Genomic DNA, 24,588 nt, shown 5'->3' with positions numbered 1-24,588 from the left:
TGACTAGAGAAAGAGATTAGTTCTTCATTTTTCTTCTGATTCCCACATTTTTTCATAGGGTTTTTTTTTTTCCCTCATCACGGTATGAGAAACAGATTACATGACTTTAAAAAAGAAAACCATAACTTTGGGTTTCCCCAGCAATCCCAGCACAGCTATCTTATGGAGATTACTCAGTAAAACAAGTTTTAATGATCATGACCAAATTATTAATTGTCATTATTATAAGAATTAGCATGTAACCATGCAAGACCTGGAAATGCTTTGGTTTGGCTGAATCTGATAATTATAGGCAAGACTCTCCCATCCTATTTGCAAATGAAAGAATTTTTAAAATTCTAGACTTTTTTGGTCATAGGTGTGTTTTCAATAAAACAAGACATCTTGAGAGAAAATATCTCATAATGAAAAGAATCAAGCAGTTGTGGTTTGAAAGCTGTGCTTGGAGATAAAATCCTGGCCACGATGATGTGATCTGCCTGAGGACTTTACCCAGCAGTGCTGAATGAGGATGGGGGATGTGTCACCCCCTGGACACTTGTTCATATCATTTGGGATATTTCTGTAGCACAGATTGCAGAGATACCATCCTCTTTCATACAGTGTCTGCCACTGAACTACAGGAAAAACTCATTAATTACACTGGTTGCTTGGGCTTGTGCAGACTCAAGGTTTCTCCTTTCTAAGTTTTGACAGTTTTATATTTCAAATTATTTTCCTTCACAGTACTGTCATGTAGTTTAGCTACATTCCTTGTGTTTTCTCTAATTAGTCCCATTTCCATACCCCAAATATATGGAAAGGCTCTCTTGTCTGTCCTTGCAAACAGGCTAAAACAGCTCCTAAGGGAGGCATTTCAGAGCCTGGCTATACAAAATGTGCTTTAGAAAACAAGAGTGCAGTGCTCAGAAAGAGTTTTCACTTGGCTTTGAGCTGAATGTTTGATATCTCAGCTTCCTGTTCTCCAACACCCTCAAATACAGGTAAACATCTCCAGAAAAAAATGAGACACAGATATTAATCAGTTCCAGAGTATTAATTAGCTGAGGCCCAGGTGAGGAGGCTGTGGAGGAGTGAGGAGGAGGTGCTGTAACAGGAGGGAAATGCCCAGGGCAGGTGATTGCTGCGCGCTGACTTTGGAGCAATAGCCTTTCTCCAAAGTGCTGTGCGGGTGGCTGTGGCACGTCCTGTGATGAGCACTCATTCCCCTCCTGCTCTGAACTCCCATTTCCAAATGAGCCTCCACAGCCTCTGCTCCAGGTCAGCCTTCCCAAGGCATCGCACCTGTCTTGGTGGCTCACCTGAGCTGTGCTCACCTGGGCTGGCTCTGCTGCTCCCAGAGGCACACATCTCCAGAGCTCCTCAGCACAGCAGGGGCTGTGGGGGCTTTTTGGGAGTGAAACACCACGCTCTTGTGCTGAGGTGCCAAATCTTCCCCATTTTCAGTAACTTCATGCCTCCTGTTGCCATGGAAACGAGAGGGGGCTCTGCACACGCGTGGTCCTGCTTGCAGGCAGCTGTGGGTTATCAGGGAGGATCTGTGATGCACCAGGCAGCTGAAGGGCTGGGGTTTGTTCTCCTATCAAAATGTTACAAAGCAGCTGAATACAAGAATTTTTGGAGTCTACCCCAAGAGTTGCCTGTAACTTCCCACCTCAAAGCTTGTACATTCTGTGTCTGTAGATTGTCTAATACTGTCTGATTTCTCCAAATTCAGAGATCAGATGAGTGGTTGCTGCATGTCCCTGAATCTCAGTCCTCAGTCAGGTATCCATCTGCCCCAGAGGTAATTAAAATGCTGAAGCTCTTCAGTGCAGGGCCAGATTATTTAGTGAACTTACTGGTTTGAGTGCTCCACAAAAAGCAGACTTTCCAACAGGGTGGGTGTGAGATAAGAAACACCAGAGGGGAGGCAGATGAGCAGAGAACCTCAAGGCAGCAGTGAGAGGAAGGGTCCTGCCCTGCTGGGCAGTGGTGCCAGAACTGCAGTTGAACACAGAGAGGATGTTGTGGGTCTTGGCCAGATGCAGGTGATAATTCAGAAAAGGAAGGCACACAGAAGGCAAAAGTCAAAAAGGAAAAAAATCCCAGCCTTTGGGAGATCCTACTTTTGTGGCCAGTTTACTCTTGCACCACAACTTTCTCTAAATATTTTCAAACAGTAGTAAAAAAATTTAAAAAAATAAATAATTCAAACCTAATTGAAAAAGAAAAGGCAAACCCATTATTTTAGTTGTTTGATCAAAACTGTTAAGGCTAAAGGTAGTAAAACCTTTTTCTTTTCAGGATTTTGAGCTGAACAACGAGCTCAAAATGAATGTGTTAAATTTGCTGGAGGAAGTTTTGAGAGATCCTGACCTTCTGCCACAAGAAAGGAAAGCTACTGCAAACATACTGAGGTAAATGCATTTCCAGTTATTTCCCATGTTACCTGTAGGAGAGAGGGAGACAGACTGTGTATCATAGAATTCACAGGGTTGGGTTTCCCTCCAGAGTATTTAATTTTGAAGGGTTACTGAGTGTTTTATGAGCCATAAAGCAGAGCCTATTTTAAGTTTCATTCATAAAAATACCTGTATTGGAAAGCTTTGCTGCAGAACAGCTGGCAACCATGAGTTCAGCCTTCAATATCAGTGAAAACAGCTCTGTCTACAAAGTGTGAATATTTTACAGCTGCTGGTTTCAAGTCCATTGTTCTGCCATCCTGAGGAGTAGTAAACGTTTAAATGCTAAGCAATAATTAAATAAATAAATTAGTTGAAACATCTATAGACTAAGGAGTGATAAAAATAAAGCATCATGAAATGCAAAGATAAAACTATGGTGTACTTTATTAACATTTATGTAAGTATTTTGCAGGTAAACCAATAAGTGGGCAATAAATAGAATATGCCTGAGTTTTCTAAGACCATTTGACAGGTTTCCAACAGATAAATGAAAAAAAAGGTCTGAAAAAATCACTTGGGAGCACAAATATCAAACAAAAGATAAAAAGCACAGATAAGTTGTTATTAAAAGCACCTTTTTTTCTTTCATAAACAAAAATAATCCTCCTTTTAATAATACTGTGTGTGCTGCTATTCCATGTAAAAGGATTGTTTTCTGTTTCTTTGGAAGAGACAGCAAGTCAAAAGAGCAAGAAGGATGAGGATGATGTGGATTTTGATGATGTTTGTGACAGCAAAGGTTTTTCTCACAGTGGGTAAAATTACCCTAAAACTTTCAGCTTCTTAAGGAAATGTTTTAAAACAAGCCTTGGGTGGCTGTTCCTCGCAGAATAATGGATTTATAGGCCTTTACCATACAAGCTGGTCAGCAATTTCCTGTACCCAGTTTCAAATGAGCCAATTTCCACTAGCAGTTACATGAAAAAACGGACCTTTGTATTTATGTGTAAACAATGAATTATCTCCATTTGCATCCTTTTACTGCAGTTCTAGGAAATGGCTGTTATTGTTTGTCCTCTCTCCCCTCCTAGAACTGATTACTGAGTACCTGAGCACAGTGTCTGATGCACCAGTGAATACAGTTCATCAGATATTTCCATTTTTACAAATTTTTCAAAAATTCAGAGTGAATTTTTGACCATTCTCTGATTTTTTTTTTAAATTTTTGGCAAAGCAAAAGAAATGGAAAAATAGTTTTTTCTTTCAGCCTTGGCTAAAAACTCCTTTATTGTTTTTCAAGACTGGTCGTGCTGCTAAGCATGTGTGAATTAAATTTCAATACAATTTCTCATCCTTTCACTGGAAGGGGGAGGTGTTCAGATCACCTCTGGGAACTGTCTGGTAATTAAGAGTGATTTCCAGAGTTTAACAAAGCACTGTAACTGCTGCTGGAGACACAGGCCCTCAGCAAGGCTATATAGCTAATTGAGTAATCAGTTATGGGATATAAAGAATAATCTTACAGGATATGAAGATGTAATAATCCTTATAGGATATAAGGAATAATCAGCAGCTGTTTGTGTGTAACTTTATCTGTGATACTGACACATGAGTGCACGTTCCTTTGCTCTTCCACAGTCCTTAATTTTTATTGCACATTCTTCAAACAGAAATATTTATAAGCTTTAAAAATAAGCTGTATTGCTGGTGGGAGCAGGGACCTGCTGTCCTGTGGAAACTGAGCACTCAGTCCTGGGGTATCCAGGGGTCCCTCTGCTCCTCAGCCTGGTGGTGGACTCAGAGGCAGAGCCAGCTGCTCTTTGGCAGCTCAACTTTGCAATAACCAGAATATGAAATGGGGGAATAGCTCCTGTCAGGGGGTTTAGCTTTCCTGGCAGGTTGCAAACATCCTTTTACAGTTCTGGAGCAGATTTCATGAGGGGTCAGAAACGAACAGTCAGAGAGGTGGCATTGACCTGCCTGTGTCCCCTCTGACAGCACAACTGCACAGGGGGCAGAGAGGGTTCCAGTGCCAGAGGAACACAGCTTTTTCTACATTTCACTGAAAGCAGGAGTGCTGCTGAGGTGCAGGAGGAGGGGGTGATGACGTGGGGTTTGTTCTGTGCCCCATGGTGCCCTGGCTGGTTCAGTAGGTCAGGCCCTAGACTGGAGAGCTCTGGCTGTTTGCTGCCTGCAGAGATCTCTGTTTGCTGCAGAACCAGCTCCTGCTGACCCACAACTGCTCAGCTTTGGGCCAAGGCTCCCCTGAGCCACCCTGGAGGGCTGCACACCCTGCAGGGTCCCTCCTCTGCAGCACACTGGGGATCCTCTGCCACGTCAGGTTACATCAGTGTTCTGAGCGTGGAGAGAGGGCCTGCAGTGGAAAAAAATATTTCCTGAGTTCCTTCAGCCTTCCATAGGCTCTGAGGGCCATTATGAAGGCTTTGCATCACCAAGGAGCCCTGTGGTGGGACCCTGTGGTTACCTGAAGCACAAAACCACAAAACAAAGGTCAGGCAGGGAATGCAGCACTCCTGCCACGGTCTCTCCCTGTCACAGAGGAGATCCTCTCCACCAAAATTCTGTGAATTCAGGCATCCTGGCTCTTTCTGCATGGACGGTGACAGGACCCAGGCAGGGACTTGTGGCTTGGTCTGTCCCCTGGCAGAATGTGCAGAGGTGGTCCCAGGGTTTGTGTTTCTCTTCTGGCTCCTGTTCAGGGTCTGGCTTGGAGAAAAGCTGCTCAGCCTCTGCCCTGCTCCTTGGAGGGATGTCATCCTTCTCTGAGACCTGTCATCTAGTTCTGCTTAGAGGGGAAATATAAATTACCTGGAACTGAAGGGCTTTTTTTACTGTTGTTACAAATACTTACAAACCAATTTGTTTGAAGTTGTCTGACAGCATGATTTCCATGATTTCCAACAGATCTGTTGTAACTGGGAGATTTGGTTCAAAAAACTTCCATTCAAAAGGTTTCTCTGGGATGGGTTGAAAATGGGAATAAGGAGTAATCCAGTGGATGTGTCCTTCATAAAAATAGTCACTCACCCGCTTGCCAAGTGAGTGCTGTAAAATTTTGTTGTTCTGCAGAGGTGCTTGCTGCAGGCATTTTGTCTAAAACATGTATTCTATCAGAATTCTGGGTTGCCTGTCAGCTGTCACTGTAGGCCCTGGCTTCCCCACATCTCAGTTTTTGTAGTCTACTCGTGATTCTGAAAGGCTGACAAATGCAGAATGGGCTTAGGACAAGCATTTCTTGTAAAAAATTCCATTTCAAACATTCATGAAAAAAAGTTCATGCTTTCTGTGGCTTAACACTGGTATTGTCTATGTCTCCCTGAAGGATATTGGGTACAAAAACGTCTTTTCACAAACTGCCTCAGCCTTTGCATGCATGCACATCCTTGGAAAGGATGTTAGCAGAGATCAGAGGAGCAGGAAAGGTTGGTTTGTGTTCCAAAGATCCATCAGGTCAGCTCTGGGAAAGGCTCTGTTTGGAACACGAATGACAAGGAAAATGTTGATGGGAGATGCTGAGCTGCTTCATGCCTTGAGTCATCAAACAAAGCAGCTGGTATTTCTTGCTTGATGGGATTTCTGTTGTGTGCACTGACAGGGTTTCTCTTCAGGGTAAAAATGCTTTTTTAATTCAGTATCTGTTCTGAAAGCTAGGCAGAACTCCCAATGTACATTTTGCTTGAGATTTTATCAGCCTGATTTGCTAGCCCCCAAAATCTAGATAAAATTTGATTGATAATGAAGCAGGAAGGTGTAAGTTCAGACTGAACAGCAGTGAATAACTTGGATAGATAAATCCTATTTGGAGAAAAACAGGTTGCTTCCAGAAACAGCTCCTCCTCCTTCTTCTTCTTCAGACCAAACATACACGAAATCGAGGGATATGCAGATGTCAAAAAGTGATGGATGAACAATTTTTCTGCCTTCTGTGATCTCACCAAACAACACATTTCAGGCTCTCTAACTTGCCCTAGCTTTTAAATATTTGTTACATGCTTCATGTGCCACAAGCAAAGGATGAGACACATGCTTAGTACTTTCAAGTAGAAAATTATTGTAATATTTGAGAGAGAGAGAGAGAGAGAGAGAGAGAATGTTAACTGGTGATTCTAAGAATTAGAAAAGTGTTTATTTTATATTTTCTTCCTTCATTTCTGAAGATACTGGAGGAGTCACCCTGTTCTGTCCTCCCCAAGGGTGACACAGCTCAGGAGAGCCCCTCTGTGCCTTTGCTGTCTCCTGTGACTTTCCACAAGGATGTGCCTCTTCCCAGCTCCCAGGAGCTCTGCAGGGAGTGCAGTGGGAGCTGTCCAGGCAGGGCTGGGCAGCCCAGTGAGTGTCCCCAGTCCTCTGCTGGAACTGGGTGTCCCAAGGCTGACAGCAGCACAGAGTGAAGTGGAAGCTGCTGTTGATGCTGTCAAAAAATTACCACTATCCAGCCTATGATCTGTTGTCCTCTGCAGTTTTCGCTGTAGAATATTTATGCATAAAAGGAGAGTTGGTTTTGGGTTTTTTCATGAGACCACTGTGCTAGGAAAAAAGCATTTGTTTAGAATGACAGATTGAAAGTCTACATAAAACATGAGATGTCATGGTAGAGAGTATCAGGAGGCAAAGATGGGGGAAGGGTGACTGTTTCCAGTCTTTTCAGAATCCCATGTTTCATACTTTATTTCATATTAAGCAAATACAACAATTTCTGCATCAAAGGCAGCAACCTGATCAAACATAAACATAACATGAAGTTATGTTTAAGTAACTCAGATTTTACAAGACTGGTGAGAATTCCTGGGGCAGAGGGACAGGGCCTGTGTGGTGTTCATTGCCAGGGGCTGTTGCCACAGGATGAACAACACCTTCCTGCAGGCCCCCAGGCATGAGGAGCAGCGCGGAATAAGCTGCTCTGCAGGACAGATTGGCAGGCTATTTACAGGGACTGAGGCTGCACTCCTGATTCTCAGGGCAAGGAGCTTAGGGTTCTCCTGGAGAGGCAAACACGCCTTGCCCTGCAGGCACAAGGAGTTTCCAGCCCTTATGGGGAAAAGGAAAAAAGAAAGAAAAAAAAAATAATAAAGCGTCCTTTCTGACAGCCTTTTGCATTCTGACCTATGTTCCTTCTCCCTAAATCTTCTCACTCCTGTATTACATAAATCCAATGTTGTCACAGTTTCTTTGTGTCTGTAATTCCCACATGAAGGGGTAAGGTCCTGTAATTATGTGCCAATATGCTACATCAGGATAGAGGTTTGATCAGTGCTTACTTTTGCCTAATTAATTCTTGACCCATCACTCTGAAATAACCATAATAATCACAGGTTTCTGAGCAGAATTGGAAATATTCATTAACACTTTTATTACTGAAAGGAAATCATGTCCTTGCTACAACCAAAAGCTGCATTTTTGTGTCCATTTCCACACACAGAGCTCAGTGTGGGACACTGAACTGGACAATTTCCACGATTCATTAGCTGAGGATCTTAAACTTTCATGGAAATAATTTCTTCTACGTGTCTCTGATGTTGTAACAGTTTACACATTTTTACTTAAAGCAAGACATGACTTCGTAGGCTACAGATTTATTTTTTTCCTTTACCTCCTCAATTGCAGACTTGAGATTTATTTTAAATAAAACATTTTGTTGATCTATGATAAGGTTTTGTCATATCTGTGGACAACTTTATTTATATAGGATGTTCTGCCACTTTATTTTTCAGGACTCTTTCTCAGGATGATCAAGATGATAACCATTTGAAAATAGAGGATATCATTCAGATGGTAAGTTCATCTTGAGAGTTAAACACAAATACTCCTAGAGAAATGTTGTGTGTTTGAGTCAATAAAATGTAACACAACTGCAACTTGTAAAGTATTTCTGAACAGATATACTGTTTTTTATACTAGGAATGTTGATTTCAATCAGAAAAAGAGTGTAAGATTTTGGAGCCCCTATCAAAAATGAACACGTCAAAACTTTACTATTATTTGGATAAAATCTCAAGATTTACAAAAAGGAGAAGAAATTAATATGTGTGAAACTATAAGTGCAGAATATGCAGAGTTTAGTTAACCCACATTCATACTCCTGAGCTGCTGTGTGCCTGTTTTATGAGTTTCCAGCCAGGCGTTTGTGCTGTCCGCGATTGTTGTTAATCCTCATTTCTCCCGATCCCAAAGTTAATTACAGCCCCACTGAGGGTTCCCAGGAGCTCCTCGTGCCCTGGGCGCACGGAGGGAGCCCTCAGAGGTGTCCTTGCTTTGCAGCCAGACTGCCCCAAGCCCGAGTGCTTCGAGACGCTGTCGGCCATGGAGCTGGCGGAGCAGATCACCCTGCTGGACCACGTCGTGTTCCGCAGCATCCCCTACGAGTGAGCACATATGTGGGGTTTGGATAGCTCCCTGCCCTTTGCCCAGGCCTCTGGCAGCTTTATGGAGGTGGCCACCACCCCAAAACCCACTCTTGATCACAAGTTCTGTAATAATGGCTGATTCGGTCTATAAGAGAATGAATTATTTACTTAATAGACAGAACTAACAAATATAAGACTTAAACTACAACCACAGAGGAACAAGGACAAAAAGAAAACTACTAGAAGGTGTATACAGTGTCTTAATAGACAGAAAACTAACAGATATAAGACTTAAAACAAACTAATACCACAGAGGAATAAGGACAAAGTAGGTGTATACAAAGTACTAGTAGGTGTATACAGTGTAAACACACCTCACACTGTGTACCAGTAAAAGGTACCTGTTAATGTTACAGCTGGTGAAGAAACAACACAACTTAGGATTCAATGGCTCTTACCATCCAGTTGTTGGTGGAGCACACATTGAGATCCTTTCCCTCAATCCCCAGGGAAGCATCCATGGAATCTGTCCAAACTCCAGGGAAAAGTCTCAAATGCTTTCAGGGTGTAGGAGGCTTCTGCCTCTGTGGCAACTCCTGTGTCTTTTACAGTTTGTGAAACAGTCAGGAATATTTCTTTTATCTCTTCCCACATCTGCTCTCCAGACTGAGATGTTGGTTCTTAGCTGGGTTATCTCCTCACATCTACACCCACTGTCTGTGGTAGAGAGGGGAGGACAGTCCTGGCAGAGAGTGTCCCTTGGGGGGCCAGTGGCCACCAGGCTGGGGTGGCCACCACCCCCCCAAATCAGGCCCTGGCAAAAGGGTTTGCACACATACAAGGATAACGTGGTGTAAATAGGGTCACAGTGCTGGAAATTGGGATGAGGTGACAAGGGAGAGGAGATTAAGAGAAAAATAAATCTTCTTTACACTATTTACCATTTTAGACAGCATTAAAAATGGTATAGTGAGATGCTGGAATTAGTGTAAAGCTGTGTTATTAGCTTCCAGCAAATTGAGGTATCCTTGAAATCTGCCTAGGCTATAGTTAACAGACAGATTCTGTACTGTGTTTAAGAAGATTTTGTTTGCTTTTTTCTCTCTCATCAATGTCTAGAGAGTTCCTTGGGCAGGGCTGGATGAAAGTGGATAAAAATGAGAGAACGCCCTATATTATGAAAACTAGTCAACATTTCAATGATGTAAGTACTCTCAAATACAGACTTGCTTTCCAGGATCCCCATGGACTGTCTCTGACCTCTGGAACAGAAATACTGGGTTCTGTTGCAATGTGATGTGATGTGTTACCTATTAGTGACTGAATGCTGCAGCCTCTTTGTAATTAACAATTTAGATCAAAGCAGATGAAGATTTTCATTTTCAATAATTGGTACTCAGCATTTCAGTGGCAATTTAAGAGAGCAGAATGTTTTAAACTGTGGCACGGTGCCTTTCAGCCTGATGAAGAAACTTCAGTTTCTCCAGAGAAATAGAACACCAGTCCTGTTCAATGCCTTTGTATCCCTACACATCTCTTTCTCCTTTATAATTTTCCTTGAATTTTACTGAGAGACTTCCCAGTCAGGTTTAGTGCTGATGGCTTGGAGACCTTCCCATTGCATCCCCAACCCTTCTTTCCTGTCCCCATGCCCTCCACCTGCCCTGAGCTCTTTTCCAGTGTCCTTTTCCTGGGTTGATGAATCACATAATTCACAGAAATCACAGAATCACTGGGTTGGCAGAGACCTTCAAGATCATGGAGTCCAACCCAGCCCCAACAGCTCAGCTAAACCCTGGCAGCCAGTGCCACATCCAGGCTTTGTTAAACACACCCAGGGATGGTGACTCCAGCACCTCCCTGGGCAGAGCATTCCAGAACTTTATCACCCTTTCTGTGAAAAACTTCTCCTAACATCCAACCTAAATTTCCCTTGGTGCAGCTCTTGGTGTTCTCTGGTTCTGTCAGTGCTGCCTGGATAAGAGCCCAGCTCCACCTGAGCACAGGCACCTTTCAGGGAGTTTTAGAGTGATAAGGTCCCCCCTGAGGCTCCTTTTCTCCAGGCTGAGCAGCCGCTCCTCACAGGGCTCGTGCTCCAAGAGCCATCATTTCTGTCATGCCCACTGGGCGTTTTCCTGCCTTGCCCGTTAATTCATGACATGCCAGAAGGGATTGTGCTCCAGCTCCCTGAGCCCCTGCCTCTCTCCGTGGCCAGATGAGCAACCTGGTGGCCTCCCAGATCATGAGCTACGCCGACGTGCCCTCGCGGGCCAGCGCCATCGAGAAGTGGGTGGCGGTGGCCGACATCTGCCGCTGCCTGCACAACTACAACGGCGTGCTGGAGATCACCTCGGCCCTCAACAGAAGTGCCATCTACAGGCTCAAGAAAACCTGGGCAAAGGTGTCCAAACAGGTGAGAGGGACACGGAGCAGCGGGCGTGCCCGGTTCCGTCGCCCGCCGTGCCCGGGGGTGAGGCAGGAGCCCTCCTGTGAATATTCCTGCTTTGCCAGCTCCTGGGGTGTAGGAGATGGAGAGGTGGAAACCTCCACAGATACTGAGGGGTTTGAGCTGCAGCCTTGGAAGGAGCTTGGAGTGATGTAAGAATGAAAGTACAGAGAAATTAAGCAGAAAAGTTGTGAACTTGTGTTTCTGTAGTTGTATGAGTATGCCTTTTAAGTAAGTGAGAAAATGTATTGGGTAAAATAGTGAAGGGTTTTGTAGTGTAGTAATGTAATTGTACAGAGTAAGGCACGAGTTTAGATGTTATAATAGAGCATTTGTGTGTATGTGTAATTTTGTATATATTATTATATATTATATAATACTATATATAATATTATATATTGATATATAATATATTTATTATGTATATAATTTCTATATTATTGCATATTATTACATAATATTCTATATTCTATAGTCTAATTCTATATAGAATAATATATTCTATATAAATATATACTATATTAATTATTGTGTATATAATTATTATAATTATATATAATCATATATAATTTTAATATCATTTTATCCCGTTGGGTAAAAGCATCTGCAGTGCAACAGAATTAAGTAGAGGTGATAGGTTAGAAAAGCAAAAGAAACTTTATCACAACTTTCCATTGGATTAGAATGTTCTGTATTGCCTTGTAATGAAGAACTTGTGACTACCTTGAGCTGTGAGTGACTAGCTGCTCCTCTAAAGTCTCACAGCCTTTGAGGCTGAGGCTGATGTTTATCTGAGTAATAAATCATTTTTAGCCCTACAGTAGTCCCATCCATTCATTAATAGTGGATAGTTGATAATAGTGGGACTGACATTTTCTGTCCTGGAATTTTGCATGTAGTTTTTTTAATCTGTGGGAACAAAAAGTTTTCAAGGTAATTGGCAGTGCCAATTGGCCTGAATAGCTGAAGTGTTCAAGTAAACTAAAGTTAGGTAATTTCTCATAGACACATCTGGGTGGTTACAAGCTATGGTTAAAGTCTGGTCATGTGCCTAAAATAGCAGTGCAGAAAGCCTTTAGGAAGGTCAGAACCTCTCAGATTCCTGGGTTTTTTTTACCTAGAAAGAGACTGTTCATAAAAGGTCTTCTTTCTTATTTAGGAGCTCAGGTTTAGGTGCAGTGAACACCTCCCTTAAACCCTTACCTGGCTGCTGAGAATGTCAGCAAAAACTGTGAGAATGACTGCCAGCCACAAAAACAAGAGACACACATGAAAAAAAGGCATGTCAGGATGAAGATAATCCAGTCTTTTATGTTCTGTGTTCTAAATGGTTCAGAGAAATACAATTAAAATAAATTCTGACTGTACCACCTACTCCATTCAGCTTTTTCTCAGCTGCCTCACAGCTGGTGCTCTGTTCTTCTATTTAAAAATCTGTTAAAAGTTCTTTCAGTACAAACTGCTATGACTGAGCTTTCCTCCAAAAAGTTTTACAGATAGAATTAGTTTGATTTTTGAACTTTTCAATTAAAAAAGATGAAACCAAACCCACAGCAGATTGATGTTGTGGCACAGTCCCCTGGTACCTATTGGGAATGCAATCTGGGTTTTTCATCAGCCTGCTACATGGAAGAAAGTGACTCTGTCTGCCTACAGCTCTCTCTTAATTGAACATTCAGTTTCAAATAGGATGAATTTCTCATCATTCTCTACACTCAAATCTCAAGTCAGCAGCAAAAACAGGCTGAAAATCAAATTTATCTCACTTAGGAAGGAACCAGGGTCTGGTGATGCCCACTGACAGTGGTTTGTGTAAGACATGAATATATTCTTTTTTACATTCTCCGCTTTTTTCTGGGACTTGGAGGCAGAATCAGCTCAGTGCAAGCTCCAAGGCAGTGACCACCCCTTGCTGTCACCAACGTCACTAAATGCAGCTGAGGATCCTCAGCCACATGTAGGGTCTGCTATGTTCTTGTGTGCACAATAAACTGAATTCCAGACCATTAATGTAATAAATCTGGGGGTTTTCCTCCATTTGCAGGGTAATATCAGCATAAATATGGGTTCTGTGTATCACTCATAATGCTGTCTAAACTCCACTTGCAGAAAGACAGGAGGAACTGCAGTCAAGCTGAGTTCCTGATTCAGTAATGCCTGTTGTACTGCTCTAGAAAATGGGGTGGGGATGATAAGTGAATTACACCTTGGTTATAATCTAATTCCAGTCATTTACATGCACCAGCAATGACATTTGAAATGCATTTCCTCCCTAGACAAAGGCACTCATGGACAAGCTTCAGAAGACTGTGTCATCTGAGGGAAGATTTAAAAACCTGAGAGAAATGCTCAAAAAGTAAGCCTCCTCCCTACAGTATACAACAGTGGATAGGTCATGTTATAGATTAATTGGCTGTGATTAAACTTTAAATTTTTATTTTTTTTCCTAATAACCTTTTAAATTCTAGGTTGGTTCTATTTGGCAATACTGTTTTGCTGCATTTGCTGTGATTTAATACCCCTGATGGGTAAACACAGTAGCTCCAGAGAATTACTGAAACAAATTAAACTATTTTTCTGTGTGAACATTCCCTGTTGGGGTTTCACTTACACTGATAAACTTTTTCAATAAGTGTAAAGCCAGATTTATAAATTGAAGTTTTTATGAAAAACAGGATTATTCCACTTAAGAATTTTAAGGTTTGGGAGTGAGCCTGTGTCAGGTCACAGGCTCATTGTTATGACAATAACTTATGTTTCTGACAATAATTATGAGAGGAACATAGAGAGAGGACAAAGGCACAGGGATATTTCCTCTCCTGTGGCCTCCCAACCTGCTGCAAAACAGCCTGCAGCTTTTGTGCAGCAGTCCTTGAATATTGTTTTATTTAATTGATTTGCCGGATTGCGTTTGACATTCTGTAATTTTGCCATCCATAATATTCCATGTCAAGTGTTCTACAATTTATGTAGAACTGATTTCAGCCGTTACAAAACCTGAATTTTTGTGAGTTCTGTAATTGGAAGCAGGCTTTTCAGAATCGAGTGGCACAAGTACCTCAAGTGAGGAGCTGAGAACTGAACAGCCAGAATAATTAATGGTCTATTTTAAAAATGCCATTAATATTAGATATTGGGCAGAGTGCATTCAGCTTATCACAGGCAGAGCAAACACAGCTCAAGCAGAGCCAGAGGAGCTGTTTGTCCTGGAAAGGAATGAACCCATGGATTAGAACTGGGCAAAATAACAAAGAGTTTGTGCAAGTTAGAGAAAAATGCATTTGGAAATGCAGCTGCAGGCAAATAAGGTGATTTGTTGGTTTACAGCTGTAACCCACCTGCTGTTCCCTACCTTGGGATGTACCTGACCGACCTGGCATTTATTGAGGAAGGAACACCCAACTTCACTGAGGAAGGCCTTGTCAATTTCTCCAAAATGAGAATGGTAATTTTCAGTTTCCCACATGCTCCGCCAACAGGTGTTTCGTTGTGTGAGTTAATTACTGATTTCACTGTAACTCCTCTGAATTTATCTTTGGAGAAGCTGCTTTGGTGCTGTGCACTAGAGGCAGCCTTGGGAGAGAAATTACTCGACCCAGTCTTCTATCCCCACCTTCTGGCAGGCTGGGTGTTTTCACAGGCTGAATTTGTCCCCGGTTCACTTTCTCAGAAAGGACAGCAAAAGCAGCTCGTGGAGGAGCAAGAAAAAGCTTTTTTAAATAACCAGAATTACGGGAATGCAGTGATTCACCAGGAAGCAGTAATCACAATGTTCTTTTCAAAGCGTGCTCTGCTCTATCTGAAAAGCACTTTAAAGTTGATGTCTCTCCCGCTGCCATGTAATGCTGTTTTGTAACAGCTCCTGGGAGGGAGGCATGGGCATTTCTCCCCTAATCTCAGCTTAATGCCCACCTTAGGGCTACACTCTGCAGCAGTCACTCGAGGCAGAGAACGGGCTGGTGTCATCATGGCCAGAGTGGTGGATCACTCGGGGCTGCCTGAGGAATAAATGTTTGGTTTGGGAAAGTGAAGTCCTGGGGAGCTGGTGGGGTATGATCTCTACTCTTCCCTTCTCTCCTCCTGACAGAGGAGGAGTGTGCAGAGGCTAACAGAGACACAGTAAAGTCTTGTTAGGAATGGAGTGTTATGGCTGTAATTGTGACAGACAGTAATCCCTACCATTTCTACAAATAAATAAATATATAAACTTGCTGTAATGAACTTACATATTTTATATATGTAATTTGAAGTTATATATTTATATACATAGAAGTTGAATGGAATAATTTGGTGCAGAATTCTTGCTTTGTGTGCCTGAGCTGAAGCAGAGCTGTGTTTGAACTTCTGTCCGTGTGTTCTTTTGGAAGATCTCACACATCATCAGGGAAATCCGCCAGTTCCAGCAGACCTCCTACCGCATCGAGCACCAGCAGAAGGTGAGGCTGCTGCCTGCTCCTGGAACCAGGCTGTGGCAGCAGGGACTTGTGAGGCACAGCTGCCACTGAAAGCTGAAGTTGGTGCCTTCTGCTCCCACACGTGGAGGACAGACAGACAGACGGACGGGTCCTTGGGGCGGTGAGACCCTCACCCCGCAGGACCTCTCTGTTTGATGCCTTTCAGATGGGTTTTTTTGCTCCTTTGGAAGGGGATTGCAGCCTTGGAGGGTGTGAGGGGTTGAGAGGGAAGTGTGTTCTCCCTGCCCTGAGATCCTGGGATGAGGGTCAGGAGGTGTCCCAAGCAGCTGCTGGGGCATCCTGCAATTCTTAGTCCCTTTGCCCTTCTCAGGAGTGATGCAGCTGTGACCAAAGCTGCTCAGTGCCTTCAGAGAAGGCTCATCTCAGACTCCAGAAGAGCAGCTTGGGCTGAGGTAACCTGGCAAAGGATTTGCCCATTCCTAACAGGAATTAATCCTAATTAATTCTCAGAGTGCTGCAGGTGCATCTTCATGCCAGCAGCATTCCAAGCAGCTGTTGGGTTTCTCAAGAAAACATCACAAGGACCCAAAATGTGCTGAAAGGGAGGGAGGGCTGGGAGGTTTCTGTGGCAGTTCCATGCAGCCTGTCCACCTGTGTTTCCCCACGCCAGGTCACTCACTACCTGCTGGACAAGACCCTCATCATCGACGAGGACACCCTGTACGAGCTGTCCCTGAAGATCGAGCCCCGGCTCCCCGCCTGAGCCCTGCACAGCCCTGCAGACAGCTCTGGGACAGGGCAACCACGCCTGCCACCACCTAAACGCAGCCAGAGAAACTCTCAGAAGTGTGCCAGCTCTCTTTTCTAATAAGAGATACAGAGTCTCACTGCCTTTCCCTCTCAGGCAACACAAACCAGTGTGGGAGGTGAAAGGCAAAGACCTTTCCTGCCCGGCTTAAGCGATGTCTGCTTTGCAAAGATCATGTTTGGCACTAGGGACCATGATTTCCTGGAAAACAGGAGACTTTCCTGTGAACAGGCGCTCACTGCAGCCACCTCACGTGGCAAATCAAGGGTACAGATTTAAATGGTGGTAATAGACTCAGGTGTGTTAGGATAAATAAGCGAAGTGAGGTGGCTGGGTTGATGGCTAACTGTGTGTTCACTGAGGCAGTAATGGCTGTGGTGTTCTCATTGTGTTAATTTCATTGAAAAAGCAGGATTTTAGCACTCATCTACTACTTTGGAGTGATATTAAGACAGCATCTAGTAACTTCTGGTCTGCAGTTGTTTGAAATACCTGCTGTACATTTAATGCTACTCATTGCAAAACATTTTCTTATTTAAATGTCTCGTCAGCCTTTTCTAAGGTGACTGATTGTATTTGTACAAATGATTTGTAGATATGTTTTTCATCAGTGAGAGTATTTACAGCATGGAAAGCAAATTCACTGATGGAATAGTTGTGAATAGCTGTAAATAGTTGCCAGCTGGGAGGGTGAGGGACCCAGAGGGGTGGTGCAGGGGATGGGGAGTTGTGTTGCACACAGCTCTGCAAGAGGCACCTTATTTTCCTGCAGCTTCTCTGACAAGTCAGGCTACAGAGCACACTCTGGACACACTGTGGAGAGAAATACATGTCTGTCTGGCAGCAGGTGGTGATCAGCAGTGAACACTTGGAGCTGCAGTGACAGTTTCGTTTTGCGTGGAATCACTGGTTTGAAAAGCGTCTGTTTTTGGTGTTTTGGCGTTTGTTTTTGTTTTTGTTCAGCCATTTGGCATTGACTTAGCTGTAAAACTGAACGTGTCAGTGGCAAACATTGAATGCCTGCAAACACAACGTATGTATTTCTGCATACTGGTAACTATCACTTGCTTTTGTTGGAGAAAATGTGCTTTTTGTAAATGTCTTCAGAGCCTCTGCTTTTGTGGCGTACCAGGTGGACAGATGTCATTTCTACAGTAGTTGTTGTACTTCTTGTATTTTCCTCATCAAGAGTGGCCTGTTGTAGCTGCATGGGAAGTGAGCTCAAATGCTGTGAAGGGCATCATAGTATAAAACACAGGTGTTAGCACTGTTGAAAACAAAAATTGGCTGGAAAAGTGTCCTTACTTTTCCAATGATACTCAGCCAGTTGAAGAAATAGGGCTATCTCACCGTTTACCTCCCTTAAATCCTCTCAGGGAGACAGATGTTTAAAACAGATTGTGACTTAGGCCTATTTGATCTGACATATCTTACACAGTCGTGATGCTTCTTAATGCTGGCAATGAAAAATGGACCTGCCTGGCTTGTGGTTTTTGTCTTTATTTGCACTTTAATTACATTGCTGGCCCAGCCCAGAGCTGCACAACGAGTTCCATTTGTTCTGTCTGAGTGTGAGCGCCAGCATCTACAAATGTACCTTAGCAACTGTAAATTTCATTAAGGTCCTTCTCCACAAGGACCATCTCCTTGTAAATAACTGCATGGGGAGGTGTCACAGAGACTGGAAAATTCCTCCATTAGAAAAGCAGACAGCAGGAGAGAAGGACATGCTAGGAACACTTTAAATAGTTCTGGCTGAGGATTGCTGTGGAAATGTTACTTATAGAATCTTCTTGTTGTGAAAAAATGTGTTTTGTTTCTTTTGGCTAATGATTGACAAGAAGCTGATTGCATCCCAGTGCATGATATGAGGAGAAAAAAAAAAGAGCATGGTTTATTTGGACCACAAAACCAACTGACTGTGTATTCTCTGTACAAAAGCAGTTAGTGCTCAGTAGCTTCATAAAACACTTGGAAAAAACAGGGAAAGTGTGGTCCAAAAAGTGATTTCTGACGTTGTTTCTATTGTTTCCTTGTTAACAAAGAAGACGTGTTACAGCTGTCAGTGTGAACGTGCATCTCTGTTGTACGCTGTGAAGTGCTGCTTTATCTGCCTGTACCCGGTTTTACCAAATCTCGATGTTGTTGGGGTCACAGGGTGCAGATCCTCGTCGTGCTCCTGTCAGAGCTCCTTGCTGTGTGCTTCACACGTGTGTGCTGCTCCGTGCGGTCAGGGCTGGCTCGCAGGGCTGTGCCGTGCCCGTGTGGCCGAGGGGGACACGGGGGCAGGGCAGGGCTGGAAATCACTGCAAATGTGCTGGTCCAACCCCTTTGGGGTCCTGCTCACATGCCAAAGGTTGCCTCTTGCCCCAGTGGCCAGTTTAGGTCAGAATCGGGAGAGTCGGACGCTTGATCTGTGTTCGTAGCAGCAGCAGCAGCAAAATTGTTCAACAATTATTACGGCTACAGTAATGTTTGACTTGCTGATGGCTTCATGTCGATGTTTTTGCTTGGGGATACAATGCTTTTGTCAAAGCACAGGGAAAAGCGAGGATGCGCCCGGTCAGCCGCAGCCCTCGGCGGGGCTGCAGCCCGTGGGCACAGCTGGAACAGCTGTTCTGCAGCCGCTGGGCTGTGGCTGAGCGCTCGGGCTGTCAGCAGGCAGCAGCTCCCGCTTTCTGTGAGGCTTCGCCTTGTCCCGCTGCCAGCGCAGCCCGCAGGGACGCATCTCGCTCATCGCACCTCGCCTCTGCTCTTTGGGGAGCCCGGCTCCCGGAGGACGCTGCGCTCTCGCTGTCTTTCGGGATCTTCCCGCAGCACCTCGGGCCGCGGGAGCACCGCAGCCCGGCGGAGGGAGCAGGGCAGCCCCGCGGGCAGGATGCCCTGGGCGCAGAAGGGCCGAAGCGCCTCTCCACTTGCCTTGTGAGCCCCCGGCCTGCCGGCAGCGGGCGGGGGCTGCTCCCAGCCCGGCGGGGCCGGGCGGCCTTGGGGATAAAGCATTTCCAGCCGCTGCGCTGCGCCGGGCCGGGCCCCGCACGTGTAGCAGCCCGGACGGGACCGTGCTCCCCGGAGCCGGGCAGCAGCACAGACACGTCCCCTCCCGCGACGGAGAGCGCTCGTCACTCGCTGACACAGGGTTAGAGTTGCCTTCACCCCCAGCCTTCACCCTCTGCCCCCGGAGCCAGCAGCGTTGTTCGTGACCGAGCCCCCGAGCGCTCGCCGTGTCGGTGAGAACCCCTGGAGCTCACAGTGGCACTGTGTGTTCCGTGTGTCCCTGTCCTCTGGCTCGTCCTGTGACACACGGACGCGTAGCTTCGCGGTGAGAGGTGACAAGTGGCACTGATCACCCTGATTTCGGGGTAAGGAGGAGGTCCCCGTCCTCTTTCTGCTTTCCTAGTTTTCAATACTGGTTATTGTTCTGTAGGACAAAAAGGAACTTAATTATTTTAATTATTTATTAATTTAAAACGTGTTGATTTTGATTTCAGAACATGTTAATTATCCCAAATTTTCCTTCATGTGTGTTATTTATTTTAAGGGTTTTACAAAGACATTGTTTTGTTTGTATCGACATTCAGTCTTTCATCCTTTCACTCTCAGCAGCAACACTAAACCCTGACGAGTTACAACTCTCACCCATTGTGACATTTTTACCCGCTCATAATTTCACTCACCAAGGGCAAAACCCTTCAGACCTCATTCTGATAATACCTTAGGCTTCACCGAGAGCTTTTCATAAGTCTTTGGGGATCTGGCTCTCAGCTATTTGCCTGTTACAGTGTTTGCCTCCAAAGGTCAAATGTCTCTGTCTAGGATGCTTCATGTCCAAAATGCTGCTCAGTGAAGGTTGTTCTGTTGTACCTGAGGTAGTCTCTGAAGTTCTGTTACCTAGGGCAGTAGATGTGTGTTTATTTGACAGATGTACCTGTATGGAACGTGTTGCTTAGTGCACAATCCAGATGTTTTTGCATGTATTGCAACTTCTCTTCTGACCCGAGGTTATTGCTTTGTATTGTTAGTAAAGCATACCAGGCCAGCTGTTTTGCCTGTGTGCTAATAAACATCCTTTTCTTTCCTGAGTTCCACGAGTCCTCACTGGAATTTATTGTTTAACCCCTCGTCGTGAGAAATCCAACCTACTCCTGAATTACTGAGTCTCCTGGAAAAGCAAGTCATTAAAGGGAAAAAAAAATAGGTGAAAATTTTGGATCTGTAATGGGAAACCATGCTTTGAATTACTGTGTTTTACTCTTCTTTTTCACTCGTGATGCCTTGCAGCTGCCATGGGCATCACTGCTAATTACTGACATAGGGTCTGGACTTGTGTCTGCACATCCCTTGCTTTTTCTGGGATGGTGCCCTGGCCTGGACTTAAAAGAACAGCAAAGGCACATTTATACACAGGAAAAGGCAGAAAAGACAGTAGTTTGTAAGTAGGTCCTGTCCCTCCCCTTGTGATAGGAACACAAGCCACGTGGAGATAAAATGAGTTGCAAAATTGCAGAAAATAGTTGACAGAGGTTGGGAGTTCAAAACAGGTCTCCAGCTGGTGTTACATGCTTTAATCACTGGTTACAGCTTTTCTGTGTTTAACTCAGTAATTTCATGAAAACAGAAAGATTCCTCTGAAACTTGTTCAAATAACATTTTAAATAAGTAAACAGCAGTGGCACTTGCAGGTCTGTGTAAGAAGGAGATACAGCAAGTGACATAATAAAATCAGCCTCTATTCAGTACTCTCTGACCTTGTGGCCACATCTTCTCCATTCTGCTTACATTTTTGGTGTTTCACATCAAAACTGAAATTAACTGAGAGAGCAACGTACCCTTGAAGTTGTCAGCTACTGTCAGTGGAAGAAAATAAATTATAATACTTCCCAAGCAGCCTTGTTTATAAGTGCTGCAGGATCATTTAATTTCAAGTTTTCCCAACACTTTAAAACATAAATTTTACTTATGCCAAGCAGTTGGCTGTTTACATCTTTATTTTAAGGCCATCATTGTAGGATCACAGACTGGTTTGGGTTAGCAGGGACCCCAAATCCCACCCAGTGCCAGCCCAGCCACGGCAGGGACACCTTCCCCTGTCCCAGGCTGCTCCAGCCCCAGTGCCCAGCCTGGCCTTGGGCACTGCCAGGGATCCAGGGGCAGCCCCAGCTGCTCTGGGCACCCTGTGCCAGCCCTGCCCACCCTGCCAGGGAACAATTCCCCATTCCCAAGCTCCCAGCCAGCCCTGCCCTCTGGCACTGGGAGCCGTTCTGGACTCTCCAAATAAATCAGAGAGCACCCAGCCCTCTTTATTGCTGACCACAAAGGAAGGGCGAGCACGTGGTTAGAGGCTGTTCAAAATCCTCAGCTCTGTGAAGAAATTTGTCTTGACTGATGGTGCAAAGGCAGCGAATAAGAATTGTGAAGACTGAATTGTGCCTTGAAAGCTACACCCCAATATTCTGGCCCTATTCCTGGGTAGCCTTAAAAGAAGTAAAATTTGAGAAGACCACATTTTTGCTTGAAATTTCCACTTTCAGAGAGGCCTGAAGCAGTGACTGGTGCTTGCTGCAGCTCCTGGCTCTGTACAGGGGGGTTGGCAGCTGTAGGGGCAGCAGAAATCACCTCAAATTTGTTTTCTCAGAGGTGGCACCTGCACCATGAGACACTCTGGGTTGGGTGGATGGGCCAGAAACACTGACAGAATTATTGCTAAAAACTTACCTTCTCCCACCCCTGGAAGTTTATTGTACTGGGGACAATATGTACAAATCACATCTAGATCCTTGACATGTTTCATACACAGCAAATCCAAAACTTTTCCAGACAGAGGAGACACAAACTCTTATCAGGACCTCATATTCCATTTGAAATAGTAATATTTGGTTAATTCCATTTTGTTTGCTGGGAAAATTTCATATCCTATGGGAAAACCATCTGAAAAAAGAGCCTTTTTCTTTTTCCTTCTCTAACCATTCCTTCCCGGGTTTCCATGACAAAGAAATGCTGGAGCACCATGGTGGAAAGAGAGAAGGTCCAGAGATCAAGACTGAGCTCTGTGCTTCTTGTGACACCTTGTCTGCTGTGGTTTCCTGGTCATTGGTGGTTTGAACCCCCGGACAGTCACCATCTCAGAATTTATTCACTTGTGTCTGCAATGCAGCTGGGGGGGAAAAAAAAAAAACCAAAACCCCAAAAAACCAAAAAAAACCAAAAAAACAAAAAAACCCAAAAAAAACAACAACAAAAAAAAAAAACAAAAAACAAACAAAAAAACAAACAAAAAAAAACAAAAAAAAAAAAAAAGAAAGACCACTTCTTGGATTTTGGAGATTCCTGCTTTTCCAAAGGGTCAGTTCCATGAGCAGGAAAACCTTTTCTCCTCCCTTTAGCCAGAACACACGCTGCTAATTATAGACAGCCTTTCCTCTACTCTGTAGTGGATGTGCTGCGAAGAGCAGCTTTAATAAGTTAAAAATAGCTGGGGTTATTTTTGAGGCGTTGCTTGGGCCTCGTTGAGCTCTTTATTTAGTGGAGATGCATTATCACCTTGGGGAGCCTTTCTGTGCAGGAGTCACAAGGGTGGGATGACTGCTCTGTGCATGCTTTGGCCACTGTGTGCCATGACTGGCACCGGGTGCTGGATTTACCCCCCAGCCCCTGTGGGATGCAGGCCTTGGATCCCCCCAAAAAAGGGATTTTTTTCCCCAGGCTGAGCCCCCGGAGGCTGCGCAGTGTAAGGGGATATTGAGCATCCACAGTCACGAGGAGCTCTCAGGGAGAGGTCAGGGTAACCCCTGGGTATCAGCTGTGCTTGCTCTGCTCCTCTGCCTTGTTCTGAATCCCAGGAATTACAGAGCCCTGGAGCTGGGAAACCAGGAATTGCCATTACACCAGGGGCCAATCCAGCCTCCCGTATAGAATGACATTGTGTCCAGTGGCTTCTGCCGCTCTAATTTAGCAGAGCTCTGACTTTGGCAGCACGAGAGACCGATCCGTGTCCTTGCACAGCTCCTCAGACCACACACAGCCCCCTCCAACCCCAAATTCCACACGCAGGATTTGTGGGAGCAGCTCAGCTCGTCACTCCTGTCCCGGCTCCTTTCACTGCTAATGAATTATGCCCTGCACACGGGAACTTGACTTTGAATTAATTTTCTTCTACATAAGTGTGGCAGTCAGAAGGGCCCTTCCATGACAGACAGTGACCTTTGCCTGGCCCTTGCAGGGCACTCCCCTGCCCAGCAGCTCCCACAGCAAGCTCCAGGTGCTGCACAGGGGCAGTGGATTGGCATGAGCTGCACCTGAATGAACACTCAGCTGCTGCTGCCTCCCCAGCATCAGCAATGAAACCACAGCAGCACTCCAGCTGTTAGATAATTATATTAGAGATGAAAATAGGGGGTAATTTATGGATGAACCTTGGTGCCCAACTGTTTCAGCAGCTGAGTTCCTCACAAAATAGACCACAGACCAGCAGTAAAGCCAAACTATTTGTTAAGTATTAATGATATATTCTTTAGAAATCATTAGGGAACTTGCTAACCGTGGTTTTCCCAGTGTTTGAGCTGTAAATTCACAGAATGGGGTTTGTTTGCATGTTCTGTTCTCCCAGGCTCTCAGCTGGCAAATAGCTTGAACCTCTGCCCAACCCAGCCAGGCACTTCATGCCATCCCCTGCTTCCAGGGGAAGTCCTGGTCTCCTCAAGGCCTTCATGGGAAAAAGGTGAAAAATGTAAAAGTAGGTGTGTGCCTCCATCACGAGCCATGGATTTGCTGGGCCCCTATTTCCTTACTCGTGTTACCTCAGGAGATCCACAGTTGGTTTTTTCCTCCATCAACACCAGGAACACACTGTTGGTTTGATAAAAAACTGGTGTGATCAACAGGTTCTTTCCAGATGCATTGATCTGGAATGGCTGCTTTGGTTTTAATTGATCTGGGTGCCCATGGCTCCCATTAGCCCAAAAAAAGGCATGACATTTTTGGGCAGAGATGTCTGTGTTTTGCACAGTTTCAAAGTTCTGAAATACGGGTTTAGGACGATCCTACGTAAAATTAAAAGAATATTAAATGTACAAAGGGAAAAGGGTTTTATTTAAAGCTGCACAGTGCTGGCCTCTGTGCTCCTCTGTCAGCCCTGACACATGCTCAGCTCTGGTGGGAGCAGAGCCAGGTG

The 24,588-nt window shown here is 44.5% G+C and overlaps 1 protein-coding gene across 6 annotated transcripts in view; it reads left to right on the top strand.

Annotated features, from left to right (window-relative positions):
• RASGRF2 (Ras protein specific guanine nucleotide releasing factor 2) overlaps nt 1–20,500 on the top strand; it is a 120,364-nt gene extending 99,864 nt beyond the window's left edge. For all 6 annotated transcript variants that reach the window (XM_041463301.1, XM_041463300.1, XM_041463299.1 and 3 more), the window contains 9 exons: nt 2,287–2,399; nt 8,120–8,180; nt 8,667–8,770; nt 9,872–9,956; nt 10,968–11,165; nt 13,475–13,554; nt 14,526–14,643; nt 15,566–15,634; nt 16,284–20,500. In XM_041463301.1, coding sequence (XP_041319235.1) covers nt 2,287–2,399; nt 8,120–8,180; nt 8,667–8,770; nt 9,872–9,956; nt 10,968–11,165; nt 13,475–13,554; nt 14,526–14,643; nt 15,566–15,634; nt 16,284–16,376 — 921 coding nt within the window. In that variant the 3' untranslated portion in view covers nt 16,377–20,500. The remainder of the gene's footprint in view (nt 1–2,286; nt 2,400–8,119; nt 8,181–8,666; nt 8,771–9,871; nt 9,957–10,967; nt 11,166–13,474; nt 13,555–14,525; nt 14,644–15,565; nt 15,635–16,283) is intronic.
• The last annotated feature ends 4,088 nt before the right edge of the window (nt 20,501–24,588 follow it).

Source organism: Pyrgilauda ruficollis, unplaced genomic scaffold (assembly GCF_017590135.1).
Source record: "Pyrgilauda ruficollis isolate IOZ18807 unplaced genomic scaffold, ASM1759013v1 scaffold164, whole genome shotgun sequence".
NCBI lineage: Eukaryota > Metazoa > Chordata > Aves > Passeriformes > Passeridae > Pyrgilauda > Pyrgilauda ruficollis.
The sequence above is the reverse complement of the archived record's forward strand: the minus strand, read 5'-3'. Positions and strand labels throughout refer to the sequence as shown.